Here is a 25,876-nt window from a genome sequence, read left to right as displayed (position 1 = left end):
TTAAAAATAACAAGGGGCAAAAACATCAAAACAACTTTGAATATGACATTTGTTACTCATTATTTAAAATGTCTTTCATCTCTGGAGGCAAGCAGCAAACGGAGGAGAGGGTAAGAGCGGACAAAAAATAGATAGAGGGCGGAATCTGGGTGGGGGCATCTTTTGGGAAGATTTTACAGTGTGAAGGTTTGCCATTCCGTAAAACTGCTTGTTCTTGTGTCCAAGTCCAAGGCATCTTGCGCAATGACATTGAAGATGCTCATTAAGCTGGTCTGGAATTTTTTTAGAGTAGGTTTCAACGACTATTAGGTCATCGACCAATATCCATGCGCTAGGATAGTCCTTAGCCTGGCTTCCAAATATGGCTGAGAAAACGATGGGGCCTAGGATTGTTTTAGTTATCCTATTGTGGACAGTAAGAGGATTGGAATATTGATTCAGATAGTACTTGAAATTCTTCCCCAAGAAAGAGTTAATATTATTGCGGTTAACAAGATCAAATACTTTTTGAAGATGCAAATTGAACTTGTGGAATAGATGAGATGAACATGTTATTGGGAAGTTGAAGTGGATTTGAGGTTCCCGAATTGTCTTGGATCAATAATTGGGAGGCTTTTGAAAGGAATAAAAGGGAGGATATACTCCTTTAGCAAATTTGCAAAGAGTATTTCATATAATTTCAAGTAAATAAGAATGATAGATATAGGGCGTAATACCTTCAAAAGCAGGCTATATGTCTTTTATCTTTAGGGGGATTATGACACCCAAGTGCCATATCTGCAGAAACCGTACAAATTGGGTAATGTCATTGAAGAGGAGAGACAAGGGTTTTGAAAGATCATCCCTCAGGAAATTAATAAGAAATAATGAAGTATCCAAAGGGCAGAAACTTGTTTTTCTTAGTTCGCAAATTCTACTTTCTATATGAATGGGAGAAATAAAGGGTAAAGAACGGAGAAGATCATCAGGTGGCAATTCATAGGACAATGCCAGAAGGATGTGGACTTGGATGGGAGGAGCCTGTTAAGGTTATTGCCTATAGCTTCGGGAAGGTTCAGGTAGGTTTAAATCAAGCTAGTTAGGTCTCGTGTGATACAAATTTATAATCTCTAAACACCAATTTTTAGGAATGTTTTTTAAACGATTTTTCGACCTTATTTTGCAAAAGGGATTAATCATATTTACAAATTTTCATTTAATATATTTTTTTAGTTATTAGCTTCATCCGATTCCCCATTTTTGAAAAACCTTAATTTGTTTTGAATTACTGTCTCTGTGGATTAATTGAAATAGGACTTGTCACTTAACCATCTTTTAATTTTTTTTGGGGGGAGGGAGCGGAAATGAAACCAAATATTTGTTATTTAGCTATTTATGGAAAATTACATTTTTTCGTCAATATTTCGTAAATTGTGAGCATCCAACCAAACTTCCGTATTCAGCCATGTGCGAAAAAAAAGCCCAGGGTTTTGAAGTAGATGGAGCCATGGGTGACTAAGAAAGAATGCTTGAAATTAGAAGAGGGACACAAAAGGTGGAAAAGTTGATAGCTCCCACCCAGTGGAGTAAAGCTATGAGGAAACAGGTAAAATTATTCACGTTAATTAAAATAATTTTAAAACAGGCGTTTCTCTTAGTTGTTGGTATTATAACAATTTGTTTAACTTGTGTTTTTTTTTTCTACATCTAATTTAACCACAGGACATTATTAGCACTCCCTCAAATTGTTTTTGAATAATTCTGCCATGGATGAGGAGTGAATGGTGAGGGAAATACTTTGATGACAACGATCAGCATCACACTTTTACTTCTGATTTCGAGTTGAAAATTAGAATATTATCTCAAGTTAATCTTTTCTGTTACTGCTGTGCCATAAGGGTGAATTATAGGCTAAGGGTGAATTGTAAACATTGCTGTTAATAAACAAGTCTAATGTCAAAGAAATTTCATGCAATGGTATCTCTGCCCAACAATTTAAGATCTGGCGTTACTCAGCTTTAATATGCAAACCTCTAAGACTGATCAAAAATAATCAACTATGAGAACTAAAGTGGACCTATTGCCTTTAAAACGCCTCAGCTCCCAACGCCATGGTCAGGTTGCATTTTGTTTGAACAAGAATAACGCCAGTACAAAATTTTAGGGCCTGAGTGGATAGCAAAAGAACCTTTTCGAGCTTCTTTTAGGTAAGTCAATGGAATCTTTTTTGAATTCGAGCAGCATAAATATTTTTCATCTGTGTAATTTGTGACTGAAAGAGGACCTTTGACCTCTTCAACCTCTCCCCATTAAGCAGCGTAAAACATAAAACCACAGCTGACTTATATAAACCATCCCACCATGAAGTTTTCATCTTGCCTGTATTGTATTTGTATAAAACATTTCCTTAAAAAACATTTCGGGGGAAATATATGATTACAGCAACTATGAAATAATAAAAACAGTAAGACAAAAATAGTAGAAAAAAGTATGATTAAGAAAAACACTTTTACTTCCAAATATACCAGAAGAGAAAAACATTTTGCTAATCACATAAATTGAAATTCCGTAAAACTAGAACCATTTATTACAATGAGACAATGTTTGCATTTCTAGACTAAAAATTAAAAACCAGAATTTTTTTTTGTTGCAAACTAAGTTGTTATCACTTTTTTTCATCTCATATTATTACTATTTGATCTTTTTCCTTTTAAGCCGGTGATTAATTTTGTCATCTTTGTCAGTTAGTCAATATCTTCATATCATCTCCTTCCTTAAGCCTTTGTTTACTGTAGCATGGAAACAATTTTCAACATAACTCCTCGGCCCCTTTTCCCAAACACCTGTAATCCTGTTGCAAGCATAGAGTGAGTGTATAAAAAAGAGTGGCATATACAAAGGACACTGGCGTCACTTCAGGGGGCAGGGCTTTCCTCCCCAAAACTTTGAAGAAAAAGTATTATATAGTCCATGCCCTTTGACTCTTCAGATGTAGACCCATCTGCCCTCCCCAATAGAATGCTAGAGCTACGCCCCAGGCTACTGAAAATTAGTGTTAGGAGTCAGTGACTTCATCGCTCCAGGTAAGTAAGCAGCAAAAGTAATAGTATAAGTAATAGAATTTAGTAGAGGTAGAAGTAAAAGCAGAAGTAAAAGCAGTTTAATCCAGTTGGTGGTTTTGTAGTCCAATTTATTCCTTTACATGTGTGTCTGTAAATATCATAGCTTACTCGGTATGAATATTTTACCTGATTTGCCACTTTGTGTACGACCAGTTTTTGATTTTTATAAGAAAAAAGTTGCAAAAATGGTGTCGGAATCCGTTTTAGTGAGTCGTGCTAATGACCTTGTACTGAAGAATAAACAGGAGCTTTAAAAGTACGAGTCAGCTCACGCTGCCATTTTTTTTTTTTTTGTGGATGACACATAATACAAAAAATGGTAGTTTTTGTGACTAATGTTTTGAGCTTTTCTTGATTTTTGCGCTGTATCTTTAAGTAAAGGTCTGGAAAAACGAGTCAAGTCTGAAATGTTGTGTTAAATCATTTCTTCTTTTAATATATTCCTCAAAGAACCACATAGTCGATTTTCGTCTTTGACACTATCAACTATGATTTGAATACAAATGTAGCTTATAAAGGATACTTAGATTTATGATCATGTTTCAAATAGAGGATTGAAACTTGCGACAAACGGTGTGTTTATTTCTTAACTATTTTACTATTCAGCTGCTTATCATAGTTACCCTGAAAAAGATATAAAATTTACAAGTTTATTAACTGAATAGATATCAGATAATATATTATAATAGTCGAGGAGGTAAAGGAACCAGGCATCTAACAAGATTAATAAATATCGATGGTGGCAATAAAGAATATCGATAGTGCAATAAATATCGATGGTGGCAATAAAGAAGCATAGGGAGCTTTAAAGACCTTAGGAAACCAGAAAAGATGGCAAGGAAGGAACAGTGCAAGCAGCTCACCAAAACGGATATTGTCCACTATAAATAAGTGATATCACTAACCGGCGGTATAAGCAGGATTGGCAGGTGTCACTGTTACTCCAACATAAGTAGAACCAAGAAAGACAAAAGCCCACTCTGGACAATTTGGTAGAACCACACCAAGTACATCACCCTTCTTAAGTCCCATCCGTATTAAAGCTGAACCAAATCGAACAGAAAGCTGCCGAATTTGGTTGTAGCAATATTTTCTTCCTGTAATGCCACATTCCTGAAAAGAGACCTCTATGTAAGCTTCTAGGGATTAATGTAAGCAGTGGGATCGTGTGCTCTGTACTCTAAAGAAAACAGGTAGTTTTTTTATTTTACAGGATTTAAAGGTAAAAAACCTTAGATGCCCCTTGAAATTTTTCTAGGCAAGGTTGACCAGCAATAGTCGGGCGAGGAATAAAATGAAATTTATAAAAGTCCTGGTTGAACTTCTTTGAAGTAATGATGCTAGGGCTGTTATGAAAATATTTTAGTTTTAAAGATTATATTTTAATGTCAGCTCTTTTATATTCGTTTTTTCTTCATTTGTTTTGCTGAGCCCTTGGGTATAGGATCAAAATATTCATTGAAAGTTCCGTTCCACTGTCTTATATAAAAATTTCCCTGTTGTTTTACTCTTTATTTATAGTCTGACAATACCTAGCTTTTTAGAAGTTTAACTTTCAAGATAGGATTTGTTTCTGGTTTATTCTATTTAGTAGCATTGAAAACAGAATTCTTATTATTTTTGTCAGGAAATTTACTTAAGGAAAATAAAAATTTAGACAAATGTTTCTTCTGTTCCTGACGATCCCCATATCGGAAAAAGTTCGAAATTTCCACCTTATAAAGTTTGCCTACTGAGCTAAACATTAATCACCAAAATATTTTTAAAATTTACTAAAACAAAAAAAAAAAACAACTATGAAAACACTTGACACAATTGTTTTAAACTTAAAGTTAAAGGTTAAATAATATTCATCAGCACTATACAACCCTAGAATAAAATATTATGTAGTGACATGACATATTGACATGTGAGTGACATATGACAGTGAGTGACATGACACATGACACATGAGATATGACATATTCCAATATGAAAGCTACACTCGCAACAAAGAAAGGACAACAAAGCCAAACATCAATAAAAATTACTATTATCATATGAAAACAAGAAAAAAGATAATAAATGAAGAGAGAAAAATCAAATAGGTGAAAAAACAAGATTTTGTCAGCCAGTAACAAAATATGAAGATGAAAATCGAGCAAATATTTCGACAAGGATCTCCACCAAGTCGTCCTCAGTGCTAAAAAAAAAGTACAAGAAAGAGGAAAAAACAAAAACAACAACAAAACCTAACCTTCTTAAGTGAACTCTACGGGAGGAAAAAAGTAACTCAAAGAAGAAAAGACAAAGTCACTTTTAAGTGTTTTTTCTCCTTTCCTAGAGTTCAGTTAAGAGGGTTAGGTTTTGTTGTTGTTGTTTTTTGTTTTTTTTTCTCTTGCTTGTATTTTTTCTTGAGCATTGAGGACGACTTAGCAGAGGTCCTTGTCGAAATATTTGCTTGATTTTCATATTTTGCTACTGACTGACAAAATCCTCGTTTTTTCACCTATTTGATTTTTCTCTCTTCATTTATTGTGTCCTTTCTTGTTTTCATACGTCGTGCATATCCAGTATGGTCTCAGAACGTAGTTGCTATTATCCTATTGAATAGCCAGTAGGCTACTGTTTGGACAAGGATAATTACAAGAATGCAAAAAATTAACCATTTCCTTCAGCTACTAAGACATTAACTTCTTACTAAATTTGATAAAAATAATCTTATATTCAATTAAACAAAACATAAGAAACGTTGACCGTGTCCCAAGGCGGTATGTATTTGTATCGCCTGTGCGTAACGGATGTATGGATGCATAGATCAATAAATTGAAGACAGGGTTTCTCAGTTGTAAGGGTCAAGGAGGCTACAAAAACACTGCATCCCTCCACACGTTAAGTTTTGTATCTACGGATAAAACACAAAAGACAAAGTTATGAGGTTATTAAAAGAAACAGCTCACCAAGGCAACTTTGTGTCCAAATTCGTCAGTTTTTTCGAACAAATATTGTGTCAATGATACATTTGGTAGATGGCAATCTGGAAGCTCTGAATATACTATAGATGAATCGGTTGAGTTATGGCTAATTTGCCGTATTAGCTGTTTCCTGTAATGAAAACTATTCATGATAACCAAATAAATAGAAAAACGTAAATTTATCTTTTAGTGTTGAAAATATTGTTACTCCTGTTGAAAATATTGTTGCTGCTACAACAAGTGCGTGGTTTGGTCGTAGGTTTGAGGGGGTGGTTTGCAATAAAAAAGGCAATGGTAGTAAGTTTTACATACTGTCTTATCAGGTCTGAACTACTGAATGAGCCAAAGCGTGGGAAAGGGGCAAGAACTGAAATTGGCAAGAGTAAAAAAAAAAAATCACCAGTTTTGGCAATCATTTTAGCACCATCTAGCACAGATTATGAATCTCAATTTTCTAATTTTCTTTTAAATTGTTTTCCTTTTAACGAAAATAACTAAGCCAGCAATAAATGGGACGCTTTTGTTTTAATTTCTTTTTTTCCTATCTTATCCTTTTCCTTATCTTTTCACTACATTTTTCCGATTAATAATCTCAATTGCAGAAGATGCAATTTTAACCAACTTCACATACTCTTCGGAATTACTATAAAGATAATTTACATTAATGGAGATAGGGAAGGAGGTCAAGCCTAACTAAAATGTATATAAGTAGTGAAATTTGAGGGGATGAAATAGGTTAGAGATGGTTTGGATTAATAGGGAAAGGTTAAGGAAGGGAGGTGCTTGAGAGTGAAATTATACTAGTAGTATTAGTTTTAGAAATATCAATTTATTATAAAAAAAGATAACATCAATCGGTAGCACACTAAAAGTGTCACTTGTGAGGGTTTGCTAATACAAAAAAAAATAGTAAGACAGAAAAGAAAAAACAACGACAATATTTTAAATTTTATATTGCAGGGTTTTGATTGACTGAATGACTTGGAGAAGAGATAATTAGAGAATCTTGGAAAAATTCTTTTAGAACGAAAATTCGTCGTATTTAAGATTTGAGCCTAAGATACGAAGGTCAAAGGTAAGGGCTGTTTCCGCTACACTTTCAAGCCGTGTATAAGAGTACTTTGTTGATAGTTCTTTCCTGTGCTCAAATATCTGTTATGTTACTTTATTTATAAAAGGGGAAGCGTACAGGGGGGAAAATTTTTGATATCACATTACTGCAGTCAACGAAAGTGCATGTACGGATAAAATTTTGAAGCAATTATAAATTCTGAATCGGTTGAAAAATGGATCACAAATTTATACGACAGACATAAATTGATCTCGAATAATTTATCAAGGATATGTACCCAATAAACTCTTTTTGTGAGAAATCCTCGATTTTCTTAGAAAACGTTTCAGAGAGACTTGAAGTTGCACTATAATTCAATTCCCTATCTTAGCAAAAACTTATGTTAGCTTCGATAGTTTCTTTACTTAAGCTGAAAATTTTTTTATAAGGTTTATTGTCAATATTTTTAAAATGTAAAGAACATAGCCTACAAAAAAAAAAGAAATGTATTTCTGATGAAAGAAAAAAGAACGAAGTTGAAATTTAAAAGAAAGAGAAATTACTTATTCGCGGTATATGCAAGATATCTTTTTGTTAACTCTCATGAACTTTTAGAGTTAAAATCCTGTCGTAAAATTTATGAATTTTCTTACCAATAAAAGACTATTGCCAGCTTTATGAATTATTCTTTAATTTTCTGTGGGCTACCTGAGGCTCACAGTTGAAAAATCTTTGGAGATTTCACCACCCTAGCCCTCGGGGCAAGGGCTATTAGCCTGGGGATAAGGTTTGTAAGTTATCCCCAGGGGGCTTATAAAGTTTTATAGAAGGGGTGGTCGTGCAAACTTTAGAGGAGGTTCATTTTATTGGAGACAGAAAGTCTTGTTCCCTATTTAAGAGCAGAGTTCTCTTTCAAAACTGATCAAAAGGCAACTAGCCCATTACCATATTTTCCCCAAAGACATAAAATTTTGAGATAGCCACTTTGTTCCAGATAGTCCATAGATCATATGATGATGCCTCTATGGTTGACAAAACCCCCCACAGCCCAGAGGCAATGCTTGTAACTTATGCCTCAGGTGAATATACAGTTTGCATGGAAGAAGTGTTCGCATAAACTTTGGAGGAGGCTTATTCGATTTGGAAGTAGTATGAGCCATATCAAGATGGAAGTTCAGAAGTATCATGAGGGAGATGCTCAACTGACCAAAAGGGAAAATGTACATGCTACAACTGACATTAATACTTCTGCTCCTACTATTAAAACTACTAATAATATAACACTGTTACTGCTCCTACTAATCCGATTACTACCACTGCTACTACGATAATAGCACTACTAAGGCAAAGCGTATGAATGGAAAAAATTTGAGAGAATATTTAGGCAAAACCCGAACTAAATCAAAACACACTAAATGCTCAATGGTTGTCAAAAGGTGGTACCTCCTGAATGGAGTTGGGCATTAAGCTGGAACTTATGGAGTATCCTTAAAGGGGAAGATCAACTTACTAAAAAGCGATTTCTGCATGCTACTGCTAATGCTGCTACCATTGTTACTTTTACTACTGCTACTTCTACTAATACTATTAAACTAACCTAACTATTACTTACATTTAAACTATTTGTAAGGCTAGGAGTATTAAGATGAAAAGGGCGTCAAAAGGGTCAAACAGGTATATCCGCAATATTTGGGATGGGGTACCATATCAAAGTAAAATTCCAGGGTATCAAGCGAGGTATGTCCAGTAGTATCCCCTCACTGCTTTTAAAGACATTCCTTTCCCATGAATGCCACAAAATTCCGCAAGTGCATGTTACATCATAGGAAATTTTTTCTATGAGACGCTGGTGTCTGTTCAATAATAGGGAATGTTTACTTTGGTTTTTATGTGATAGGGTTAGGGATGTTACATAGCAAGACTTGTTAGAGTCCGTCAGTCAGGCGGGGAAGTCCCAGTTGTAACTGAGGGGGCCACACACGTCGGTGTTATGTAATAACGGTGCACATATGGGTGTTACATAATGACGATGTACACCTGGGATGTTACATAATATTTTAAGAGATTTCATTTTCTTTACAGCCGTTTTTTAAGGGAAACTTTATTAACTAAATGTCTTTTTGTCCAGATTTGGAACCGAAAAGGACTCCCCCTTAATCGAATGGGGTGCTAACCAGTTTGACCATGAAAGTCTATCAAATATTATGATTTGGAGAATAGTTTCTACATAATAGACTATCGCACACGAAGAGAACCCCCTGTTGGTGCATACTAGAATGATTAAATGGGTTGCATATTCTCATATGGCTGCAATAACGGACATGCACAATGGAAAATCGATTACTAGAAATTGCTTAAATTTGGTATGTACCTGTTTATTAAGTAATACTTTAAAGAGTGTTATCAGATAATAGTGCGGGTTGCTCTTAGCGCATTCTTTAGTAACAGAGGCTTTTACTCTATTGGAACTTGAATATGCTATCAGAGATTAAATAGAAGCGAGAGAATCATCATGGGTAGAGTATGGTACACCTTCATGCATAATAAAAAGTCTTTCTTTTCCTTTTCACTACATAGAATTTTACGCTTATATTAAGGGCATTCTTGAACGAGCATACCAATATACTTGGGCTACCAGAAGATTAAACTACATAACTGATTACCTATCAAACTTTTAACCTTGATCAAGAAATCTAAAAAATAAAAAATTTTATTATACATACAAATTTTACTAATAAAAAAAACTTACGAGCATAATTAAAAGCATTGTATTTTGGATAATTCCAAATCAATTGACTATCTAAGAATTTTCATGCAATAGTATTTAGGCCTCCTTTTGGCTAGAATTGTTGTTTTGCAACCGCTGCTTTGATTGGCATTTGATTGAGACAGTCTGATTGGCTAAAATTAATGTATGTTAACCGTTATTTTGTAGGACTACCTGCACCTTTAGAAACGAATGCACTAATACACGGCATTACTGCCTCAGAAACTCGAGGCTCAATGCGCGGATTGATTTTCGATAATTCTAAATCGATTGAATATCTAGGAATTCTCACACAATAGCTTTCTGGACTTCTTTTGGGTAGAGTTGTTGATTTGCACTACAAAATGGTTGAAAACGCCACTTTGTTCTAGAACAGTCTTTTCGGCTAAAATAAATGTATACGTTAACCGTTTAGTTGTAGAAATGACTGCACCTTTAGAACCAAATGCCCTACCTTATCGCATAACCGCTTCTGAAATCGAAGGCTTAATATGCCTATAGTTTTCAGAATAAATTGACTGTCTCTGAGTTTTATTAAAAAAGGCCATTCTAAGTTGATTTTTTCTTCGTGAAACTTATAGTAGGTTATTGTTTTTCCTTTATGAAGTTTTCCTTATGAAATTATGAAATGTTGTATTTTTATTTCATCTTCATGAAAGTTGTTTTATGTTGATTTTTCTCCATGAAACATGTTACTTGATTTTTTTCTTCGTAAAACATGTTTATATTATATTTGACTAGTTGCACGTTGATTTTTTGTTCATGAAGCATGTGGCACATTAATTATTTCTTCGTGAAACGTCTTATTATATTTTATCGTGAAACTTTTTGTACTTCTAGTTTTCTTGCTGAAACTTGTTGTGCTTTGATTTTTTTTTTCATGAAATTCATTTTATCTTGATACGTTTCTTCGGGGAACATGTTGCATCTTGTTTTTTACTCGTGAACTTATTGCATGCTGATTTATTGCTCGTGAAACATGCTGAAGAATAATTTTTTGCTCATGAAAAATGTTGAATGTGGATTATTTCTTCAGGAAACTTAATGTTTCTTGATTTACGTCTTTGAAACACTTTCTATATTTTTATTTCTTCTTCATAGAACCTGTTGCACGTTGGTTTTTCTCTTGATGAAACGTATACATTGATTTTTATCTTCGTGAAACCGGTTTTGTTCGTGAAACTTGTCGCCTGCTGATTTTTATTCGTGAAAATTAACTTATATTGATATTTTTCTTCGTGGTATTTATTCCACATGACTTATTCTTTTTTGAAACTTAATATACTATGATATTCTTTCTTACAGCTTTAAGGTAAAGTGGGAGGTGTTAAAGAATTTTTCAGTGGCGGGGAGACTGAAATCTGGTATTATTAGGCATTGGTATTAAGACCTCTCAGAAATACCTCTTAAAAAAGTTTAAATCCGTCTCTAATAACAATCCTCCCCCTCTGGAATTGCTTGCTAAGGTAGGCTAGGACATATTGAAATGGTGGCGTAAATATACATAGTCTCGGTCCGAAGAAAGGTAGTAATTTCATTAAGACCGCTGAGAAATAATTCTTAATAGGGTTTAAATTTGTCCTCTAATAACAACCCCTCCCCACTGTTCTGAAGGAAAAGGTTGCTATGGGCCCGGTGCAATTGGATGCTAGGAACCCGGTGGGATTGAATGCTAGGGTGCCCGGTGGAATAGCTTAATAAGGTTGTCACCTTTCTTTACTATATGTTCCTTTTTACTTATATTTTATCCCTTATGAGCTTTTTCACGTTTTGTTTTTTCCTTAGTTGATTTTTATTTACCTTTTCGGTGATTTTATGATTTTATAACGTTTTGATAAAATTTGTATGTACAAAAGTCTGTGTCCGTTAGATGTCTTGTTCCATGATATAACGTCAATACGTAATCAATTATGTAATGAAAAATTTAACACCAATGCTATTTAACACCTGCAATGTTACCTAACCTAGATCACGTTAGAACATAAATAGAACTAAGCAGGCAGGTGCATCTAATATGGCAAAAATCAATCTCTTTAATGGATAATTACACGTCTCAGAGATAGTGGTTGGGAAACGCGCGAACCATAGATTTATCGAAAAGTTTCCACAAAAAATATTTCCCGAATAATAATAATAGAATGGCTTACTGTTCCAGATGTTCAAGGCACAGTTGCATTGAGAAGGATCCCCTTTCGAACCCTAATGTGGACATAAAATCTTGGGAATATAAAGGTTCCCTGAGAAAACATATTGAAAGAAAAAATCTCTTAAAAGTATTATTTAGAACCCATTTTTTCACCGTCATTACGTAACAACCCACGTGTGCGCTCTCCATTGATACATGCGGTGATGGCCCATGGGGTCTGAAGAAACAAGTCACTTTGGAATGCGGTATCCTTAACACAAGTAAACATTCCCCTATTATATAACAACAACATAAATCTACAATTTGTGTAACTAATGACACTGAGGGGACTAAGGTGAAACTTTCATTGAACGTTTCAAGGTAGTACCGGTTAAACAACAAAACTACATACATCCTGGTTTTTCAAGGGTATATATTCAATGGCAAAAGCATTGAAGCAATATCGAAGATAACAATACCATAGAAACTTTTAAAATATCTTACTTGATTGTTAATTAAAAGTTGTAGTGCCCTTTTTGAGTCAGAAACGGTATGAGGGTAAGCAGCTCTTCTCCCAAGTTCATTAAGTCTTCCAATAGATTTTGCGATCTGCATTATGCAATCTGCCTATTATGTTTTAAAACTAAATCAAAAGGCACTGTTTGTATCCTGGTTGCTAATAAGACGTCTCAGCAATACCCCAAGAACGACTGAGGGTATTAAGCTGAAAATTTCAAGTCTAGTACTATTACTACTTCTGTCCTTACAATTTAAAAAAATCAAAAGAGTTTAAGCAAATCCATGTTCTCGAAGAACACAGATATAATGTTTAAAGAATGGTATTATTTTTCACGCCTTCTCCTAACAAACAAACAGCAGGCCAAATTATGGGTTCGTATTACGTAATAAATGAAATGATAAGATATCAAATATTTCTTTTTCTTCCATGAAAAAGGCTATGCTAATAAAAAATAAACAGAAACCGATTTACAAACTTTTTCCATGAAATAAGTTTTTCAAAATAAAGTAGAGTTACATTACATTGAAAAAGATCACAAATAAGAGAAGAATAATGTTCCAATTATAAAACTGCCACATATCAGCATCAATAAATAAATGGAACCCAAAACGAACAGAAATGCTCAAACCAAGCAACACAAGCAAAACAAGCAGAAATTAATATTAGCAGGGCTGACTCACCCCATGTCTTCTCAAGACTAGAACATTACTAGCACTTTAGTAAAAAAAAAGGAATGGTGATTGACAGTTTAATACGCATGTACTACTACTGCTACTATTAATAACAGCTCACTACAGTACCAAGCTGCATGAGGCCAACACAGCTACACACGCTCTTCCTCCATCTCAATCTATTCAGAGTCTCCCTTTTCACTCCATCTTTCTTTATGACGTCCTCCGACCCCAGACGAGGACGATCTGCTTTCCGTTAACCCCTAGACGGTTAGTCGTAAAGGACAATCTGTGGCAATCTGTCATCCTTCATCCAAACAACGTGTCCTAGCCATCTCAACCTTTCTTTTATAATAGCCCTAGAAAGTGGGATGTAACCACAATTTTCGTACCACCTACTGAAATATATAGTAAATCTTCATCCGCTTTTCAGAGCACCCATGCTTTAGAGCCATATTTGACCACTGTCATCACCGCAGCTTCTAATATTCTCATCTTGGCTAGCAGACTTATCTTTCTATTATTCTAAACTTTTTTACTGTAAAAAAACACCCTGAGCTTTGGCCATTTTTCTTCTAACATCCTCTCTGCTCCAATCGTCTTTATTAATAATACTACCCAGATAAGTGAAGTCACCCGCCTGGTCAATCTTTTCGCTACCTAGCGTCACCTTTTCATTATTCCTTTACTTATTCCTAGCCATAGTGACATATCTTTCTTAACATTTATTTTTAAACCTATTCTAGCACCATAAACTCGCATAACCTCTAAAATTTCATTTACTCCTGCTTACACTTCCATCTAGGATTATTAAATCAGCAAAATCTAAGTCACGGGAGAGTTTTTCCTCCTCATTTGATTCTGTGGTTTCCCATTGCCTTTCCTGTGCTCCTTAAGACAGAGTCCATATAAAGGGGAATAGAGCCATGAGCGCCGGTAAAGGGGGGATGGCATGTCCCTCTTGGAAATTTTGGGCGAATGAGTGATTATGAGGAAGCCAAAGGAAAGAGAGCGGAACAGGGAAAAACCATGGGAAAAAATGTGTGTTTCCTCGCTGTTGGTTGCCTACTAATAGGTGTTGACCCCCCCCCAGAACAAAATCAACTTCTTCATAGTATGAAAGGTAAGTAAATAACGATCTTTCGCTATAATAAAAGTATAACAGCTTAACAATTGATAACATTAAATCAATGAATCAGTTTTCATGGTGACCCTAAATATGTATTTGTTGATTAGTATCAACAAATGCGATAAAAATGCGCCGTCGATAAAAATGCGCCGTCAACTTTTGCTTACGCTGCAAGAGTAACCCTGAGCTGATATCTGAAGCAACTATCGTCAGAAATGTTTCCTTTGAACGGGATGCTGGGAATTTCTGTATTTTCCCCCTGAACGGATACGTTTTTTTGTTTTATTATCATTTTTTTTTTCATTACCAAGAGTGATTGTATTGATTTTGTCCCTCCTCAACGCTCCGCTCTTTACGCTAATGTTTTTTACTGTTTTAAAAAGTAGAGTTGAGAGTAAGAGTCAAACTTAAGCGCAAAGAGTGGGGCGTTGAGGAGGGAACAGCTTCTTTCATATACGGAGTAATTTCTGTTCATTTTAAGTTTTAATGGGGCTCCTTACTTTCAGTTAAAAAAAAAACTAGTTTTTTTTATTTAATCTATGAAAGTGAAGACCAAAGGTGTTTGACAACTCAGGTATTTCTCAATTATTAACCTAAGAGTGAAAATCTAGCCGACACATCTTCTACCTTTTCAAAAATCGCGCTATTTTTCTCTTAAAACTTTGTCTACAGCATCTCTCAGTCCAAAAAGTATCATATTAGTCAGTAATTTGCTACCCAGAGAGACGAGACTAATGCATCGATAATTGCAACATTAACTCTTATCATCTTTAAGTGGTTTAGTTAGGGTTTTCATAAAATCGTTAGGCACTTCACCCTTTTGCAAATATCATATTCATAATCTTCAGTAAATAATTTCTAACATCAGAGTCACCATATTTAAGAAACTCATTTGCAACACTATCACCACCTGGAGCCCTATTTTTTTTAATCCTTTTAGGTCTGTCGCTAATTCTTCCTTACAAAACAAATCTTCCTTCATATCCAAGGTATCACAAACTTTTTCATTTTCACCTATATCTTTTCCTGCAGATCTATCTCGGTTAGGCAAATTCTTAAAATGCTCTGTCCGTCCCTCTTTCACTCTTTTCTTATCACTTATTATGTGCCCCGTTCCCATCTTTAACTGGGACAAGTTCGGATTGATTACTCTCTCTCAATTTATTAACACGCCAGTACAATATTTTGTTATTATCTCTTCTAGCTGCATCTTCCAGATCCTCAGCAATTTTATCCATGGCCTCCACTTCAAACCTTCTTAGTTAATATTTTAATGCTTTCTCCACTTTCTTTACATTGCTTTTTCATACGATCTATCGCTCAAATAATTCTTGTACAAGCCTCTTTTCCTCTCTATTGCGTATAATGGTTTTCCACGAATATTCCTAGTTACAGTCCTAACTATCTTCCCTAAGAAACCATCAGCAATTTCACAATTTGTTTTTCTAGAATTATTGCAACAAACTTCCACATTGTCAAATTTTAAACTCTCAAGTTTAGTATTCAACTGTTCCAGTGAAATTTCTCTGAAATTCTCATCCTTGCGTCTATCAAAATTATAACTTCCCATGATGTAGTTACTTTTCCAAATTTTCAGCTTCAAATTAACCCTAGAAACTACTAGCTGGTGATCTTTACTTTTAACATTAATAACAGCACTTCTATATACCCTAGTATCTTGCATTGAATCTGCTAGTCTTTGGTTTACTATAATAAAAGGTTTGCTGTCTTACCATCAGGTGAATACCATGTTAACTTCTGGCCCATGGTATGACCAAACACCGTATTAGTTAGAGCTAGATTGTTATACCTACAAAATTGCGAAAGTCTCCAGCCATTACTGTTTTCTTTTCCTACACCAAGTTTATCTAGGCTAGGATACCATCTACCCTTATTTCTACCAACCTGAGCGTTAAAATTTCCTAGTAAAAACACCATATTTCTACCTGGGGCCCTGTCTAGGCTATTTGCTCCTTTAACTTTAAGTAAAATTCATCTGGGTCACTATTATATAGGTCAGTCGGTTCTACAGGGGATTTACAACTATAATTGATATCCTGAACTTTTTAGTCACAAAATGAGAATTAGCTATTATTAATACCTTCTTAACCTAAACGAGAATAGGAAGCTTCCTTATTCATCATGAGCTCTACTCTCTGCCTATGCATTCCATGCTTCCTGCCTGTGTAAACGAATTTCATATCACCTAATTTCATGCCTCCCACCCTTGGGATATGACTTTCTGAAACTCCTACTCAGTCCAGTTCGAATCATCTGAATTTGTCAATAGAAATGTTGATATGATAGCCATACATTTATTCTATAAAGTTTCAAAATCTATTTACTTATTAAAGTAAAAAAGTAAAAACATAGACATTTTTTCAGTGAAGTGCAAATTACTTTCTGGCCTTAAGAAGGTATGGGGAATTTCAGCCCTACTCATACTAATTTATGATAGTTTTATGATGTGGTGTGGAAACCCAACACCACCTTCATAGGAAATTCACTGGTACTGAATTATTATACGAAAAACACTAAAGAATTTGGATCACAAACATGAGATATTACCTGATTTTCACGGTTTTAAGACTAGACAATTAGCTTCGGCTCGCTGGGAAAATACATGGTAGGTACATTTTAATTAAATATTTAGTTTTTATTTTGGTTAAGTTAGATTAGTTAGGCTACATATTTTTTATGTCATATCAAAAATCAAATTTTTTTTTAAAAAAATCAAAAATCAAAAATATAATCAAAAATTTGACATTTTTTGACATTTTGAAATGGTAATTATATTTTTGGACCAAAATGAACCAAAAGGGATATCTCAAGATTTTGATCGGGTGTATTTTGAGAAAATGAGCAAGGGAGCAAATTTTTGGATGACTTAAAAAGGATGCTAGAAATTTTAATTTCCATTCGAACGAGCCTTATAGCGATATTTTAGGACCACTGGATCTATAAGTTCATCCCTGTGTAAAAAAAAATAACAAATAAACACGCATCCGTGCTATTTCCTCCTGCAAATAATTAAAAATTTGACATTTTTTATTAGATAGGAGGTTGAAAACTCTGCTGCAAGGTTTTCTGAGAAGCTGAATATGATGGCGTAATGCTGAATATGATGGCGTAATGCTGATTATGAAGCTGAATATGATGGCGTAATATTCATAAGGATTATGTGACTTTTAGGGGGCGTTCACCATTTTTGCAAAAATAAGGCAAATATTCTCAGGCTCGTAACCTGTCATAGACAAGACTAAACTTGGTAGAACTTTTATATTTGAAATCATCATAAAAATTCAATTCTTTTGATGTATCTATTGGTTTCAAAATTAGGTGAGTCGCTCCTCACTTACAGTTCTTTACCACGAACTGTTCGATATTACGACTACAGGTGCCACTAGCCAAAATGGTGGGGGGGAGGGCATTTACTGACTGGCTGGTCATTTTCACCAAATGTTTTGGGCAAAAATGTTATAAAAATTATTCTTTTTTTTTTACCAAATGAGACCAATTTTATTCTATTAATTTTGCATTATTTATATATCAGCTTATTTACCTATCGAAAACTAAGCCAGTAAAGTCATTGTAAAGTCTAATGTCGTATTACTAAAACATTAAATTCAACGGCACTTTTCTGTTGTTGCAGATACCACAAAACACCACCTGAAATAAAAAAAAATTACTTTTTTCCTAAATTTTTGCTACTTTGTTTTTAATACAAGATACACAGAAACATTGGTATATTATGATGGGTTTAGGCAACTTGTATATTCGTCAGTATTCAATGAAGTGGGATACAATAGTTAAATATGAGAAAATATGGCGGTTGAGTGGTCTCTCAGGAGTTATTTTGTGGCCTCTTGAAATCAAACAGTTCGTGGTAACGAACTGTAGTAAGGAGCGACCCGGCTCAATAGTAACAAAAAGTCTAAAAAAAAAGGAATTTTGATACCAATAGCTCCATCAAAAGAATCGCATTTTAATGCTGATTTTAAATATATAAGTTGCATCCAGATCAGTTATACCTGTCAAAAGTTACGAGCCTGAGAAAATTTGCCTCATTTTAGAAAATAGGGGGAAACCCCCTAAAAGCCATTGAATCTTAAAGAAAATCACACCATCAGATTCAGCTTATCAGAGATTCAGCTCCTAGAATGTTGCAAGAGGGCTCATTCTAACGGAAATGAAAAGTTCTAGTGCCCTTTTTAAGTGACCGAAAAAATTGGAGGGCACCTAGGCTCCCTCCCACGCTAATTATTTTCCCGAAGTCAATGGCTCAAAATTCTGAGATTGCCATTTTATTCAGCGTAGTCGAAAAACCTTATAACTATGTCTTTGGGGACAACTTACACCTCTACAGTCCCTGTGGGTGGGGCTACAAGTTATAAACTTTGACCAGTGCTTGCATATAGTAATGGTTATTGGGAAGTGTGCAGAAGTTTTCATTATTTGGTTGGGGGAGGGGTTTGGAAGAGGGGGATATGTTGTGGGAACTTTCTATCTAGGAATTTGTCATAAGGGAAGAAAATTTCCATGAAGGGAGCGCAGGATTTTCTAACATTATTTAAAAAGTAACAATAAAAAATTAAATATGAAAAGTTTTTTCAACAGGAAGTAAGGAGCAGCATTAAAACTTAAAACGAACAGAAATTATTACGTAAATGAGGGGCTCACCTCCTCCTAATATGTCGCTCCTTACGCTAAAGTATTTTTAGTAATTTCAACTATTTATTCTACGGTTTTTGCGTTTCAGGGGTCATTCTTAATGAATTGGGACAAAATTTAAGCTTTAGTGTAAAGAGCGAGGCATTGACGAGGGGGTGAATCCCTCATATATGTAATAAAAATATGAGAATACAAAAGTTCGTTACGTAAGCTAATTTTTAAATTACATATATCTTTTGCTAATAAAAACATTCGTAAAAAATTATAAGTTCTAGCCGCCTTTTCAAGTAACCAAAAAAAGGAGCGCAACTAGGCTTCCTCCCCCGCTCCTTTTTTTCTCAAAATCATTTGATCAAAACTATGAGAAAGCCATTTAGCCAAAAAAATAAGTATACAAATTTGGTTTTAATTATTCCTCTGCGGAGAGCCAAAGTCAAAACATGCATTGATTCAAAAACGTTCAGAAATTAAATAAAAAAAACAAGTTTTTTAATTGAAAGTAAGGAGCAACATTAAAACTTAAAACGAACAGAAATTATTTAAATATATGAAAGGGGCTGCTTCCTCATCAACGCCTCGCTCTTTACGCTAAAGTTTTTTACTGTTTTAAAAAGAAGAGTTGGGAGAAAGAGTCAAACTTTAGCGTAAATAGCCGGGCGTTGATGAGGATGCAGCCCCTTTCATATACGAGGTAATTTCTGTTCATTTTAAGTTTTAATGTCGCTCCTTACTTTCGGTTAAGTTTTTTTTACTTAATAAAATTCAAAAACAGCTTTATGTTTAATCTGTTTCAGGGGGTGGAGGATCGGAGAAAAAAAAAACTTCCGACGAGGTGAGGAGGATTATCAATGGGGGGGGGGGGGTTCTGGGATAATTTACACAGTGGTTATGGTCTATTTAAAATGTTTTTGAACAAACTGCAATATTCGTTATTTTATTTCCAATTAATTCGTGAGTGTATATTACCCTACGTCACGAAGAATTAGCCTATTTATAGAAAAGTATCTTACTGACTGCTTTCAATCCATTTATATTTTAGCAGTCTTTTAGAAAGCAGAAACAACTTCCTCATATTAAAAACAGACGATGTTCTCTAAATTTTGTTCAACAGAATGTAAACACTAGCACAGGCAGAACCAAAGAAATTTACATACTGGTTTACAGCCAGTTTGTTTAATGGACCAGTTTAGAGCAGGGTTGCCAACTGGTACACTTTACGTGTGAAATGCACTCTTTTTCTAGCCTCAAAGAAGATACAGAGGAGAATCACCAAATTGTACTTTTTTCGTGTGAAATGCGCTCTTTTTACCTCGGAGTGGGCATAGAAGAGGGGATGCGCAAATTTTTTGATAAGTACTTTTTTTAGCCTAATTACTCTTTTTGGCCTTGATTTGCACTCTTTTTAGACGTCGGAAATTGGCAACCCTATTTTAGAGTAAATTGGACATTTTAGGATGTTCATCGAAATATCTTCCACACAGATGCACAAGTAGGGTACATTTGTGCCATTTCGGTGCTTTTTTGAAGCGGTTGGCATTGGAATTTTCAATTCGACACATTTTTGGGGGAAGGGGGGAATGGTTCACTCGGCGAATTTCTGTTATAATAATGGAGCTTCGGCACGTTTTCACTTTTATGGTGGCGTAACTTTAACCCCACTTCTGGTAATACTGCTCCCCTTGTAAAACAATATGCGAATATTGGAACATTATTCCTTTTACTGAAATTATGGCTCGGTAAACTTCGTTTACTACTCCCCCAAATTGAACGAGGAGTTCTCAACTTTGGAAAATCATGCTCACTGTTATATAACACAGCATAAGGGTAAACCATTAAATGCCCTTTTTTCTAAACATGACACAAATTTCATACTGCATTTATAAACCCCGAGAAAATACATCAAGACCTTACTTCAGTTACCACTGGGATTCAGTAATGTCACAGGGTCGACAAATAGTCAAATAGTTATTTTTAGTAAAAATAGCAGTTCATCCCCAAATTCATTCTCGAACCAGCTTCAGATATAAGTACGATACATTTTTTTCCTAAACACATTTTTAAGCTTTCTGTTACTTTGTTGCAACTATCTCTGCAACTATAATAGTGAACATTGGTTTGGTTAAAACGCATCTTTTAAAATAAATTGTGTTTATCTATATGTTTGAAAGAGTTGACTATTGACTGCTCCTGGAAACTGATGTAAATTCCACAGGGATCATATTCATTAAAAAAATGTAATATGTACAGAAAAATTATAGCAACATAGCTGCTTGATTGTTTATTTTTTTCTGGGGAGTGAGAGTAGGCTATAGGACTGGGGGAGGAGCAAATTGAATGTAATAGGGGTGGCTGGCGCTGTATTTTTGTGATGATCGTTCCCCCAGGGGTGTTTGGGAGAAGGTTATTATTATTTTTTATGGCACTTTGTATTAACAAAGTGATGTAGCAATTGCAAATTCTGTAGGTCCATTGATCCCGGTTTTGCTACTTTGGGCACTTCCAGGTAAGCTAGGACGATGAAATTTGGCAGGCGTATCAGGTACCGGAAAAAATTCAATTCTTTTGATGTATCTATTGGTTTCAAAATTACGTTTTTTAAAGTTTCGGTTATTATTTAGGTGAGTCGCTTCTCGCTTACAGTTCTTTATCACGAACTGTTCGATATTACGACTACAGGTGCCACTAGCCAAAATGGTGGGGGGGGGGAGGGCATTTACTGACTGGCTGGTCATTTTCACCAAATGTTTTGGGCAAAAATGTTATAAAAATTATTCATTTTTTTTTACCAAATGAGACCAATTTTATTCTATTAATTTTGCATTATTTATATACCAGCTTATTTACCTATCGAAAACTAAGCCAGTAAAGTGATTGTAAAGTCTAATGTCGTATTACTAAAACATTAAATTCAACAGCACTTTTCTGTTGTTGCAGATACCACAAAAGTAACCAGATACCACCAGAGTAAATTAGAAATTGTCGTTTTTTCCAATTTGACCATCTGGGGGGAGCGGGAGGCCCCTTTAATTCGGAATAAAAGAAAAATTGAAGTATTTTTGACTTACGAACGGCTGATCAGATCTTAATGAAATTTGATGTTCGGAAGGATATCGTGTCTCAGAGGTGTTATTTTAAATACCTACCTGATCTGGTGATATTGGGGGGGGGAGTTGGGAGGGGGAAACCTAAAATCTTAGAAAACACTTAGGGTGGAGGGATCGGGATGAAACTCGGTTGGAAAAATGAGCACAAGTCCTAGATATATGATTGACATAACCGGAACGGATCCACTCTCTTTGGGGCAGTAGGGGGGGGGGGTGATTCTGCATAATTAAAAAATGAGGTATTTTTAACTTACGAACGGGTGATCTCAATGAAATTTGATATTTAGAAGGTTATCGTTTCTCAGAGCTCTCATTTCAAATACCGACCAGATCTGGTGACATTGGGGGTGGGGGGAGTTGGGAGGGGAAAACCTAAAACTTGGAAAACACTTAGAGTGGAGGGATCCGGATGAAACTTGGCGGAAAAAATAAGCAAAAGTCTTAGATACGTGATTTATATAATTGGAACGGATGCGCTCTATTGAGGGGGGGGGGGGGTAATTCTGAAAAATTAGAAAAAATGACGTTTTTTTAACTTACGAAGAAGTGATCGGATCTTCATGAAATTTCGTATTAAGGTTTGAGTTACGAAGGACCTCTTAACTCAAATCTCTTATTTTAAATCTCAACCGGATCCAACGTAACTGGGGGGGCAGATGGGAGGGGGACCAGAAATCTTTGAAAGTACTTAAAGCGGTGAGATCAAGATGAAACTGGATGGGAAGAATAAAAGCTTGTCTAATATACGTGACTGACATAACCGGACCGGATCTGCTCTCTTTGGGGTAGTTGGGGGGGGCTAATTGTGAAAATTAAAAAAAATCAGGTGTTTTAAACTTAAGAATGGGTGATCGGATCTCAATGAAATTTGATATTTAAAAGGATATCGTGTCTCAAAGCTCTTATTTTAAGTCCCGACCGGATCTGGTGAATCTGGGGGACGTTTGGGGTGGGAGAACCTAAAATGATGGAAAACGCTTAGATTGGAGGAATCGGGATGAAACGTGGTGTGAAAAATAAGCAAAAGTCTTAGATACGTGATTTACATAATTAGAACGGATATGCTCTATTGGGGAGGGGGGGTTAATTCTGAAAAATTAGAAAAAATGACGTATTTTCAACTTACGAAGAAGTGAACAGATCTTAATGAAATTTTATCTTAAGAAGTACCTCGTAACTCAGATCTCTTATTTTAAATCCTAACCAGATCCAGCGTAATTTGGGGGAGGGTAGTTGGAGGGTACCAGAAATCTTTGAAATACTGAACGCGGTGAGATTAGGATAAAAATGGATGTGAAGAATAAAAACCTGTCTAAGATGCGTGCCTGACATAACCAGACCGGATGTTCTCTCTTTGGTGGAGTTGGATGGGGGAGGGGTAATTTTGAAGATTGAGGTATTTGTAACCTACGAAAGGGTGACCAGAACTTAATGAAATTTGATATTTAGAAGGATCTTGTGCTTTAAAGCTCTAATTTTAAATTCCGACCATATCTTTTGACATTGGGGGGATTGGAGGGGGAAACCGGAATTCTTGGAAAACGTGAACATTGGGGTATTATTATCTTACGAATAGGTGATCGGATCTTAATGAAATTTGATATTTAGAAGGAATCCATGTCTCAGAGCTCTTATTTCAAATCCCGACCAAATCTTTTGATATTGGGGGGAGTTGGAGGGGGAAATCTTGGACAACACTTTGAGTAGAAGAGTCGGGATGAAGCTTGGTGGATATAATGAAGCTTGGTGGATATAATAAGCAAAAGTCCTTGATATGTGATTGACGGAGCCGTACTGGATTCAGTCTCTTTGGGGGAGTTAGGGGGAGGGTTTCAGTGATTTGGTGAGTTTGGTGCTTCTGGAAGTGCTAGGACGATGAAAATTGGTAGGCGTGTCAGGGAGCTGCACAAATTGACTTGATAAAGTCGTTTTCCCAGATTCTACCATCTGGGGGGCTAAAGGGAGAGGAAAAATTACAAAAAATTAGGTATTTATAACATACGAGTGGGTGATCGGATCTTAATGAATTTTGGTATTTAGAAGGACATCGTGACTCAGAGAACTTATTTTAAATCCTGACCGGCATTAAGCCTCTTATTTTCCTTTTAAATCAATCTATTGATTCATAGAATTTCGTTAGAGCTCATACCATATGATCTATCGGCTCTTAGCTCTTCATGCCTCGTCACAAGTGCCATATGAGCTCTTAGCTTTTGTTAGTTGATATATTCGTTTAGGATGTTTCAAGAAAAGGCTACGTAGGTAATCGCCAAATATTAGCAAATTTTTTTCCCTGTGGTTGGGATTTAGATTTGTAAAGGCTTATATATATATATATATATATATATATATATATATATATTTTTTAGTATGTTAAATTAGTCAAAAGTCACGACATGACGTGTTTGTCGAGAACTTTGTTTCTATATAGTTGTGGGAAACTTAAAAGAGAAAAAATCTCAAAATTTTAAGAACTGTTATCTTGACAAATCAACTATATTTGCTTTAATAAATCCACATTCAGCTGATAAAGGTAAATCGTAATCCATACTAGTTTGTGTATTTTTCATCAGCTAGAAATCTGTTTATAGTTTAAAGAAAAATTTGTTACATATTTCAAACGATTAACAACGGTGCTAAATAAAGCCAAATGTCCTGTGAAACGTTACAAAAATATTTGCAAACGGGTAATGTACCCAATGGAAAAATATATAGTAAAAATCCTACTGTTGTGAAGGAAAAACTTGTTTCTATTGGTAAAGGAGGTCATTCTAAGTTACAAGTAATTACTGACTTCGATCACACCATGACTAAAGCACACCATAAGAAAAAGGAAGGGCTAACCTGTGATGGTAATTTATATATTGTATTGCTAATATATTAACAAGGGCGTATCGTAGGTAATGTGTCGTTAAACTACATCGTATGTAGTGTAATACCTGTAACAGTGTATCATAAGTAGTATATGTTTCAGGGTTCAATTTAGGCATAAGAAATAACAAATAGTCTGGGTACTGCCGTTGCTCCCTATTTGCTTAGAAGGGTTTTAAGTTGGATATTGAGACTGAAGTTGAAAAGAAACAGAGGGCAGCCTGCCACCCTATTTTATAAATACTCCCTACACAGATAGAAATCTTGAAAAGTCATTTTATTTGAATACTCACAAGATTTAATACCTATGCTTTTGGGATTTCATGCTCCCACACCCCTCGGGGCAAGGATTGTAAAACTTTCAATTTGTCCATTTCAATATGCTTGATTTATAATTGGGAAAGCAGGAATATTGGATACTGGGTTTGTCTGAAAACACTAGGAGCATTGAGGTAACATTTTGGGGAATGTTGAGAGCTATGGCGAGCTGAATCGAAAGACAATATTTGCATCCATGTTATCAATAGGGATTATTTGCAATATCTTAGGAACGGGTAAGGGTGTTAACTTAAAATTTTCAGGGTCACTACTACTACTAATGCTACTGCGGCTCCAATTGCGACTGGTTCTGACTGTAACGGTGGTTACTTTCGATTGTAACATTTTGTGATTGTGACTGCAATTGCTTGCAACTGGTAGTACGTTTCTTTTTGACTACTTTTAGTAAATATTAGGAGATGTCGAACAAAACTAAAACACACTATATGCATGCTGATTCTCAAAAGGGCGCATCAGCAATATCTCGGGAACAGCTGAAAATATTAGGTTGTATTCAGGTCATGTAGAAGAAAAACTTTAACCTTCGGGGAATGCTGGGTGGGATGTTGAACCATATCAAAAGATACTATGTAT

At 35.2% G+C, this 25,876-nt stretch overlaps 2 protein-coding genes across 2 annotated transcripts in view; one reads left to right on the top strand and one right to left on the bottom strand.

Moving 5' to 3' along the window:
- Positions 1-20,149, bottom strand: part of LOC136029917 (uncharacterized) — a 71,399-nt gene extending 51,250 nt beyond the window's left edge. Inside the window, exons 1-3 of the mRNA XM_065708443.1 lie at positions 20,000-20,149; positions 6,041-6,185; positions 4,007-4,214 (exon numbers count right to left, since the gene is read on the bottom strand). Of these exons, the coding sequence (XP_065564515.1) occupies positions 4,007-4,214; positions 6,041-6,185; positions 20,000-20,061 (415 nt within the window). The 5' untranslated portion in view covers positions 20,062-20,149. The remainder of the gene's footprint in view (positions 1-4,006; positions 4,215-6,040; positions 6,186-19,999) is intronic.
- A 4,489-nt stretch (positions 20,150-24,638) lies between these two features.
- The window catches only part of LOC136029921 (cytosolic 5'-nucleotidase 3-like), a 144,860-nt gene continuing 143,622 nt past the window's right edge, over positions 24,639-25,876 (top strand). Inside the window, exon 1 of the mRNA XM_065708448.1 lies at positions 24,639-24,945. Coding sequence (XP_065564520.1) covers positions 24,744-24,945 — 202 coding nt within the window. The 5' untranslated portion in view covers positions 24,639-24,743. The remainder of the gene's footprint in view (positions 24,946-25,876) is intronic.

Source organism: Artemia franciscana, chromosome 8, assembly GCF_032884065.1.
Source record: "Artemia franciscana chromosome 8, ASM3288406v1, whole genome shotgun sequence".
NCBI lineage: Eukaryota > Metazoa > Arthropoda > Branchiopoda > Anostraca > Artemiidae > Artemia > Artemia franciscana.
This window is presented reverse-complemented; position numbering and strand designations above follow the sequence as displayed.